Consider the following 10,273-nt stretch of genomic DNA (forward strand, 5'->3'; position numbering starts at 1 on the left):
CAAAGAGCAATTAAAACAGCTGGAATATCCTCCTACAATCAGTTCCAAAAGCTTTGTGTCTTGCCTATATGATACTTCAGCTTCAAACAGATAACTCATGATTCCACTCACACTGGGGAGAGTAGCACGGGGAGAGTAGCTACCCCACCATCCTGACAGATAAAGGATTTCCTAGAACTGTCACCACTGTCAAAAGTTTGGGCTCTTCATTAGTCTGACTAGGCTTAGGATGGTATGAAGCTTCAGCCTCTGCCCACTGATGTTCTGCAGAGGAATGCTGCTCACTTTGTCACCTTCTTAACTGTCATAAAGCCACTGTGTGGGCTGGCATTGCCTTGCTGCCTTAGGCCTTTTGTACACTGCATTTCCAGATAATGAGCAGTAATGGCTCATATCTGTTCCTGCCATATCCAATAGATTTGCAATATGACAAAGGGGAGCCAGAGAATCAAAATCCTAGGTGCAAAAGGCACATTAATAAGTCAAACTGAACCACCTATCACTTCCCATGAGATGTTCTGTTCAACTCTATGAGATGGGGTTGCAAAACTCTTTTTGTACCCACACAGCAAACAAAGCCTTGAATAAATTTGTAAACTGCAGGTCAGAGCTCTGCCTCAGTACCCAGGCAGGGCAATCCAAGAAGCACAAGCAATCAAACTTGCTTTATGCTGGTGCAGACATTTTACTGTTAATTTAGTCATAGTGTATGATCTCTTTTTGCTCGTCTCACAAGGGTTCCAGGAGCAAAACACCACAAAGCTGAGCATTAAATGCTGAGTATCACAGCAGCATGATCAGCATTGTTAAATGCCTTTACCAATAATGCCTTGACGTATGCTATTGAAAGGGATTTGGAAAAGGTTTTAACACCTGTATTTAAGAGTTTCCATGTCTCAAAATAAAATATTTTGCAATTACATGGGGGTGCACCAGATGACCTCCAGAAGTACCTTCCAACCTTAACCACTCTGCGATTCTGTGGAACAGTGTCAGCACACAGGCAGCTGGTCAGGAGACTGCACATGTCAGGTGACACTACTATTCCTAGACACTAATATTCCTGGACAGTGTATTATTAGATTCTAATAATACACTGATGAACAAGAAAGGAGCTAACAATGGATGTGACGTTTCAATCCAGGATCAACACATATTTGTGCTACATGTATCCTCAAACATCCGCCTGGACCTCTCTCAATATTTCATGCAGTACTTTACAAGTAAATGAACAAAACACAGAGTTTTTACAGCATTTACCTTCTTCATGTTTGCTGTAAACTAGGCCTTGGGGATGAATACTGACTGGTTTGTCAGCCATATTTTTAAGGTGAACTACTAGAGTATCTCCCACTTCAGCACGCAGAGTTGGTCCCAGAAGTCCTGTAGTTATTTAAGATAGAGGAAAATATGAGCAAAGCAGTATGGTTGGCGTAACAAAGAATTCTCTCCCCCATTAAGAAATATCAGCTCTCAAAGTACAAGTTGCAAAATTGATACAAAGAATGTAATATCACTGCAATGAAGATGCCCCACAAGAAAGTATATGGGGATTTAAATCCTGCAGCTCTTAGCCAGGAATGTTATAAATTGTATCTCTTGTAACTTGCAGTTAAAAATCACAGGAAATAATAGACTGGGGGGGAGGGAAGTTATTTCCAGATACAAAAAAGATCAAAAAGATTCATGTTGAGGTTCACTAGAAATTTATAGCTCTTCTTCATATACAATTTAATTAAATTTTAGGAAGACAGACATTTTACAGTTTAAGACTTTAGAGAAAGGCATTCAAGCACATTTCTCTGAGTAGCACTCTCAATGTCAGAAGTCACAGAACAAAAAGATCTTTCCATCCCAAAATGTTATCCAAATAAATAATCAGATCCATGTTGCAAATTTCCATGTTGAAACTTTTGGCTTATTAGGTTCTTTTCTTGTAAACTATTTTGTAAATTAGAAAGAAGTAGATTTGGAAAACACGGGAGAACAAACAAAACTGAAAGGAATCAGATCATAGGCTAGGTCTTTCAGGGCAACTTGTCATAATTTCATATCAGCAACCTCACACACATTTACTTTTAAATCTAAATCTGAACATACAACATCTGAAATTATTTTATCTATTAACATGAAATCCAGACAGATTACATAAGCATTCTGCCTAAGTACCAGAACACAAGTACCATACTTATGTATGGCATGAGTATGAGAACTTGCTTCCGTCCACTTAAAGCATCTGCAAGCAGTAACAGACACAAAGGCAAGGGGACATCTTTCACACTCATCCTTACAGTTTTTCCTTTTCACTGATCTATCAGAAACATACTTAGCCTCAGGCCTTGGGCTCTTTCCATGTGCATTTATAGTGACACCATTGTGACAGTGCCATACAAATCTAAATGCATATGGGAAGTCTCATCAGATGCTGAAAACAAAGGGAGCAACTTTGTACACTGCAATTAATTTGCAGACAGTCACAGTCTCTGAGAGTCCAGACTCTCTGTGGCCTTTGAAAGCCTCGTGCACTGTGGAGACCTCATCCTCTGTGCTTATTTGGTTTATGTGCAAACAATGGACACAGAAATACAACCTTGCTTAGCTTGTCACTGGATTTAAAACAAGCAACAAACAAAAATACTCAGAATATTTCCTTCCTGTTTACCTGCAAATGTATTTGCTGGCTTTTCTTTTTTAAAATCCCCTTCATATTCTCTGTAAGAAATTTTCTTAAACACAGGATGTGGGTGTTCCAATCTGAAACCAAAAGAGTTACAAAAAAAAACTTTGAAAGGACAAAGATTCTAAGAGATGCCATTGCTGCTTAATGGATATTCTCAGAAAATGAAGCCTGGAATTACATTTAATCACTTGCACATTTTGCTGAAGGCAAATCACACAGTCCAACTCTTTGTAGCGTCTTCTTCCTTCTTACTCTATTGAAACAATGATGCTCCTGAGCTAGATCATTTCATATGGGACATTCAATTACAGTACCTAGCACAGTTCACCCCTGATTTTGCTGGTGGTTTCTGTAGGTCTTCTTGATTCTGGGATGAAGATGTCTTTGTTTTGTCCAAGACACAGATGAAGATGTCTCGACCATGCTTAAACTAGAAAGCATCTGACAAAACACAGTGAAAGAAACCTGACTTTCTTTTTCCTCAGCCCCATGCTTGAACTTCAAGACACACTGGAAGGATTCTACAACAGCATTAATAGCAAGCTCCTGTCACAGCAATGACCTTGGAAGCAAGCACAAAATTCTCCTCTGACAAGTAAGGATCTCACAGCAAGTTAGAAAATGAGAAACACTGCAAGTGCCCTTAGTCTTCTTACATAAACAATTTGGCACCCAGTAGACCACACAATGTTTTCTTAGAAAATATCTAGGCAAACAGAAGGAAACCAGCACACCAAACTTTTGTAATGGAAATAATGATGAGAAGAGGGCTGGAGGGATAATAGCCTTTCACATTTATTGTTTGATTTATTTTAGTATGTATGATGACTGAATCCAACAGTAATTCCACTTGCTTTCTTTGTAATGTACTTTCAGTCACATTTGACAGTAGGGAGCTGATGGTCTGCTCAAGCAGAGATATCACAGGGAGTTCACTTCAGTGACATCAAGGGTCCATAAGGGGGAGATCTCTTTTTGAGAGATCTTCTGTAAATTCCTCTGTGACACTCACTCGCAACAGCAGAATCAGGCAGAACCAGGTCGTGTTTCAATCCATTGCCCACTTGTTAGTCACTGATAAAATTTTGTTTAACTGTTTAAAGAGAAAGACCTGATCCATAACCTACATTGACAAGTGCTGCCCTAACTTGGCAATGTTCAATAGGTTATGCACGTGAGGAAATTTATCAGTGCTAATTGTACAGCTAGAAGGAACAAAATACACAGCTCACTAACACTTCAGAAATCTCAGACTGCAGGCATAGTTACATAACTTTTAGGAACTGTGGCAGCAACACTGCATGCACAGAATAATACATTTTCACTTTGCTCTGAAGTGCCTTATAAATATCACTTGCACATAGTAACAAACCTCTACGAAGGTAAGACCAACACTCAGAGAAGTTAGGTATCCTTTTCTAGTCTGTATGATCAGAAAATTAAGAAAATAGTTCAGGAAGAATCCATTTTCTTTTCAGCCTCTCTTCAGTTATTTAGAACTAAAAGCAGCAAAGTATCAGACTCTTACACTGTATTTAGACATCCAGTTTGTACTGAAACTAGCACAAGTTACAAATCTCAATGCCTTTGGAATCCAAGCCATTAGCTTTTTCTCAGTGAGTATCTTTGTATTGGGTTTTTTGGGGGGACGTTGCTGGGGGCTTTTTTGTTTGTTTGTTTGCTTTGTTTTTAAGTTAAATTTCTATAAGCTCTACAAAATTCATTGGTTATTTGGGATGGGACTTGCTCTAAATATTTATGACAGATAACTCAATAGGCTTTGTGTATGAAATATTCCTGAGTTATCCCAGAGTACTTCAGCTGAGGTTTGAGACAGTCTTGTGAGTCTGTACTGCATGAAACAGTCTATCCACAATGTGACATTTAACGAAACAGCAGTTGATGCTTATATTGATGCACCCAGTGCAGAAGGGAATGAAGTTCTAACTAGTAAGTTCACATGCCCAGGTCAATAATTAAATGACATCTGGCTTCATGTTCCTACATTTAAATCCCATTTTCTTCTGTCTTGCCAGTTTGACATTATGCTTATACCAGCTGTATTTAATTTCCAAGTGGGGTTTTAGAAATCACAGAAACTTTGTTTTAATTAAGTCTTGAGAAAAAGAACAGTTATAAAGTCACAGTCTGAACTGGAAATATCTTTTTCATATTATTCCAAAATGCAGTACATGTTTAGAAGAAAAAAAATGACAAATGCAAAAAATAAGGAAAACAAGTAATTCACCAATATATATAAAAAAGCAGCAGCATCCAAATATACTTTCAATGTAGGAGAACAAGTAATTTTTAATTAATTTTAATATTTAAGTTTTAGTAATTTTTTTTGCCTAATTTAAGCAGAATTCTAAATTACATCCACATTCTGTACTCTGTAACACTGTACTTGCAGTGTTTATAATCCTAAGGATAATAGTGGTAAAACAAATAACATATTTTATATGCTTGATTGGTGTATGCAGGTAGGCTGGCCATTCTGCAATGCCCTCTGAAAAAAATGAAATTAGTAGTTTCACTTAACAAAGTACAGCAATGCTTGATACTTTACTCGGCAGAACTCAGGACATACATTTCACAAAACGACTGAACAACTCAGAAATAACATAGCTAGTTCCAAAGTTCATCAGGCTTTAAGTGAAAGTGACAGTATCCAAACTGGAACATATTTACTCCTTCAGCAAATTCTAAAACATGAACATTTTTGAAATCTTACAAACCATGGTTCAACTTAACATTGCTCAAAATCCATACTCCTAAAATAAATACCTTAGAAAACCATGAAAAACAAGCATTGACCTACACAGAAGATGACAAAAGCAAGACCTGAAACATATTTAATAGAAGCCCTCTGAAAATACAAAAATAATTCTATCCACTAATGAAGCAAATAAAAAGGAGCTTTTAATACTTCACTGGCTCTAGTTCAGATCATGCTGTTTAAAGTAAACCAAGCTCCTCTGAATTCAACAGGCTCTAAAGTCCTCCTGGGCTCTAGAATTCCACAGGAGATGGGAGACACAAACCACTTTTCAGTCACAAGGGAGGATTAGTTTTATCCTTCTTATTCTGTACTTTGTTACCTGGACTTTTCCTCAGATTCCAGTTTGTAGGTCCAGCTAGTGATCTGAGCAGCTATATAGTGCTCCCTGACCTTCACAGCTCCCGCCATACGTTTCTCTGAGTCTGGCCACCACGAACCCAGCACAAGCAAGAGAAACAGACCCATGCAGTGCAGTGTCATGGTACAGATGCCTGTTGATGCTGCTCTGGAGGACAAGGCAGAAACTGCTGCTTTTATTGCTGTTGCTGCTTCTAACTTCCCCTCAGAAATGAAATAATTATGATGCAAGAGGGTAACAGCATTTGCTACGCTCAGGTCATTGCTCTTCACCTCCTCCTCCCCTTACTGACAGGGATCCAACAGAGATAAAAAACTGTTTAAACTACCTTCCTTCCCCTCCTCCACATCACCTTCAGCAAGGGACAAGCACCAAGGAGGAGCAGTCAAAGCCCCACTACAGACTGTGGTTGGGTCACTGTGTACTGAGGCAGCAGGATATCAGAGGCAGAAGACAATTATTTGGATTACTTCAATTACAGGATGATGTTTGATTTGCACGGTTAGGAAGAAGGGGGGGCATATTTTCTGTCTTCCCAGAAAACAGAAACCCAGCACATGGCTGGCACTGATGGAAATTTCCCAGGTAGATGCTACGCTTCCTAAGAAATAATTCCCAGTTTAAAAGCAAAAAGCTGAGGCATTAGGTGTGGGAACTAGAAGTGGGTGCAGAGCTAAATCTAGTTCAGATCACCATGTACTGCATACTCATAGTAGCAAGCCAATAACCTTTCCAAATATGTTGTCAGCTTCAGTTTGGTTCCCACTACACTCCCAAATACCTCAGGTAATGGGTAACGAATGGGTTTCTCAGTGGCAGCTAACAGGTCAGCCTGGAGACTTTTCATCTAGTCTTGACTACGGTCTGTTGACATTTATCTAATGAGAAATCATTAGGAAAATACCTTTCAATAAGCTCATCATTGATGTCACAAAAAATGTTTCCCTGCTTTTGCCAGTGCTAAGAAGTTTGCCAGAACAAGAAAATCGTTGATCATGTTTCCTGCATGCTCAATTACTCAAAAAAATAAAAATCTGTATCTATTTTTTTCATGGAGAGAAGATGAAAACAACTTTTTCAATAATGTTTTGCTAATATTTTCATGAAAAAATTACCTAACCCCTCAAATCAAAATAATTCTACTCCAGAACTAGACAAAAAGGACAACATTTTCTCAGAGTACTTCTAAAGAAAACCTGACCAATTCTTGATATATTGTTTAAAAGCAGAATGGCCTAACTAGCAGTTTGGTTAATTCTATCCAAACTGTATGATACCATATGGCCTTAGAAGAAATAGGGAAGATGGCTGGGGAAAAAAAAATGATGAAGACAAATAGCTAAATGCTCCCTACCAAACTTCAGGGTCATTTCATACTTAAACCTGAAAGCAATTATGATCACTTAGACAGTATAAGACTACAGACATGGTGGTATATTTTTCACTTTGAGCAAATCTTCCTGTGATTCCGTTTAAAGAACTAAGTGTTTGCATTTGAAATTTCCACTATAAGTAGATTTCTAATAATTCTTCCCTGTAATAAAAAGCTAAAATATTGCAGGCTAGAAATTAATACTCAGAATACCTGTTTAATCCCTCTTGCTTTGTGTCTGTGAGATGGGCATCATTAAAGTTGACATCAATGTTATTTCTCTTTTATCAATTTTTATGAATTTGGGAGTTGTATTTTTCAATTTCTTAGTCCATGAATAATGCAGTACCAATCTAAAGGTAGAAGGAATTACTTTTTTATGGGTGGTTGATAATACTGACAATTTTAAAGAACAGTATAAAATTAGATTAGATATACTTTCCATTAAGCTACATTGATTACCATGTATTACCCTTTTTTAACGCTTTAAGAACAAGAAGTCCAACAATGGCTACTTCCTTATTTTCTCCGCTTCCCATGCTCCTAGTATCAATATGAAATTGAGCTGACTGAAATCATCTGGTTCAGTTTTGTTTGTTTGTTTGTTTTTTCTTTTATTTAAGCTACTACATCACATTGTCTCTAGGTTTTAGGAAGTTTCACAGTGTTCTGAAAATCATTATTAATAATCCAAAGACTTTGTTCCCTTTCACCTGACCATTAATTTCTAATATCTGCAATTATATCCTCTTGTCTGATGTGGTGAAAGTCTAACATATACATATAATTATTTTAGCTAGCATTGGTTACCTGCAAGCTAATACTATTAGTCACAGGACAAGTGACTACAGAAGATGTTAGTCAGGCTGAAGTTTTCCAAGATAAGGCAATTTTATTGGCTACTCATATATTTAGCTGTTATCTTTTTTGCTACTTCACGACATTGCACATGTTGCAAACTTCATATTTTATCCTCACTGCCTACCCACATGTTCAAATGTAAATTACATTTCACCAGCAACATCAAAAGATCATGTCATCAAAAGCCATGCACAGAGGAGTGTGGGTCTAGTCCAGGCTGGCAAGACAATCTCTGCAGCACAATGAGCAATGCTGTTCCCAAAACAAAGCAGTACCTTTGGGATGTACAGAAACGCCAAATGAAAACAAAGCATGGAAAGAGAAGCATAAGCAATACCTTTTAACACTAAAAGTGGGTCTGCATCTTCTAACCAGGTGAGATTACTATCTGTTCTGACATCTAGTAATTATAATCTTGATTCTTGTTATGCTACATGTGAAAACATACTAGAAGAGGATGCTCCCAGTCCTGCTCTAAAGCTGACCTGTAAAATTAACTGGCATTGCCAGTTTTTCACCCAGAACAGCCTAGGTTGAGCCTGAGTAATTAAGAATAGATCTTTCCAAAGAGTGGAAGAGTAGTGATATGCAACTTTCTGCAAATTATACATTATGACCCATGACAAACTTGGATCTACTTCATCACAAACACTGTCCTAAGTGCCAGCGGACACTCATATCCTGATGGCTGCCATCAGTTTTCACAACTGTATTACAGTGATGAAGAAGGAGATAGAGATCATATAGAGGGAAGAAAAGGTTGTAAAACAATTCTGGAATTGGTTGTTAATAATGCCCCAGTAGAGATCTATCTCTCTATCTCTCATCCAAACACACGAATCAATGCACAGTGATCCAGTGAGCGCACTTTGTTTAGTGCAGAGTGGACGGATTTCATAGGCAAACAAGGAGTTAATTATTGATCAGCAGTGAACACGTGCTTCTGAAGTAGGTAAAAGACAGAGGGGGCACTTACCAAATCTTCCAGGCAGAACTGGGAACAGAAATCATCTTCACTTCTGCAAGTAGGCCCTAAAGCCAAGAAAGGTTAATCTGTGAAATAGCTCATTTTAGAAGTTTAAAGTAGGTGTGCCACGCCAAAAACCACATGAGCAGGCAAAAAGAAAAGATGGCAGAGAAACTCCGGCTTTCTTTCAGATAGCAACTTATACAAAAGGAAGATGTATATGTGTTTTGGTGACAGCCCTCACAAGAACACATTCTGTTAAGGGAAGGCAGGTTGTGTGACTTCTGTGTTCATGAACACACTACAAGGTAGTAAGAACTCAGAAGGGTGTTTCATATTTCCCTGGCACTAAAGGGTTCGAGAAAACAGATAAGCATGTTGATTTAAACCTAAATACATTCACAAGTATTAAACCTGTATTTTTCCCTAGGAGAAAAGCATGTGTCCTTTGTTAGAACTGAGTGTTTCTCCAGTCAATGTTTGCCAAAACCAATTATTTAGCAGGACCCAAAACTATTTGCATAGAAATGCTGAATTCAATGCAGTTTCAGAGAAAAAGAAATATGTTTATTTTCTAGGTGCTATAAAATGTAATTTCAGTGCTTTAACAAATTTGTCTAAGACCATTGACTCATGGTCTGAAAAAAAAAATCCTTTTAATGGACAAAAAGAGAAGAGGATACACTAGCTTCCTGTCTTCAAAAACTGCATTAATGATGTGTTGTTCAAAATTTTGGACTGACCCAAATAAAATATTTTTTTTCCCCCTCTGTGTATTTAATTTTCATCAGAAAATTTCCAGTTTGGCTCGAGAAAGAATTTTGCTCCTACTCAATGTTTGTGTTCTCTCTGTTCCAGTTTGTCTTCTTTACTAAGAGATTTCTGTATTTGCCCAGGCTTACAACTGATATGCAACACGGCAGCAGCTGCCCTCATGCTAAGTCAGTCTAGCAGCATATTCAACTTGGATTTCTTTCTGTAGAGAATAACAACAGTAAGGGTATCAATGCAACAGTTTGCAACTAGGAAGATTTCCATCTTTTTATCATAAAACCTTGCTGCAAGTGAAACTGGATTATCAGAAACAAAAAGAGAGCCTCTTATCAAGTTGTATACATACCTACTTCCAACAATAGGTACGATATTCTGGACTAATTAAATTTTTCTTCTTTCATACAGTTGAATTTTCCACATCCAGGTTTGGGTTTGTTTTTTTTTTTTTTTTTTTTAAATAGTAGACTTCAAACACTTCT

The 10,273-nt window shown here is 37.6% G+C and overlaps 1 protein-coding gene across 1 annotated transcript in view; it reads right to left on the reverse strand.

Annotated features, from left to right (window-relative positions):
- The window catches only part of F5 (coagulation factor V), a 35,551-nt gene extending 29,510 nt beyond the window's left edge, over positions 1-6,041 (reverse strand). The window contains exons 1-3 of the mRNA XM_027653531.1: positions 5,782-6,041; positions 2,663-2,754; positions 1,261-1,383 (exon numbers count right to left, since the gene is read on the reverse strand). Coding sequence (XP_027509332.1) covers positions 1,261-1,383; positions 2,663-2,754; positions 5,782-5,942 — 376 coding nt within the window. The 5' untranslated portion in view covers positions 5,943-6,041. The remainder of the gene's footprint in view (positions 1-1,260; positions 1,384-2,662; positions 2,755-5,781) is intronic.
- Positions 6,042-10,273: the final 4,232 nt, after the last annotated feature.

The sequence above is a fragment of the Corapipo altera genome, unplaced genomic scaffold, assembly GCF_003945725.1.
Source record: "Corapipo altera isolate COAL_440 unplaced genomic scaffold, ASM394572v1 61, whole genome shotgun sequence".
NCBI lineage: Eukaryota > Metazoa > Chordata > Aves > Passeriformes > Pipridae > Corapipo > Corapipo altera.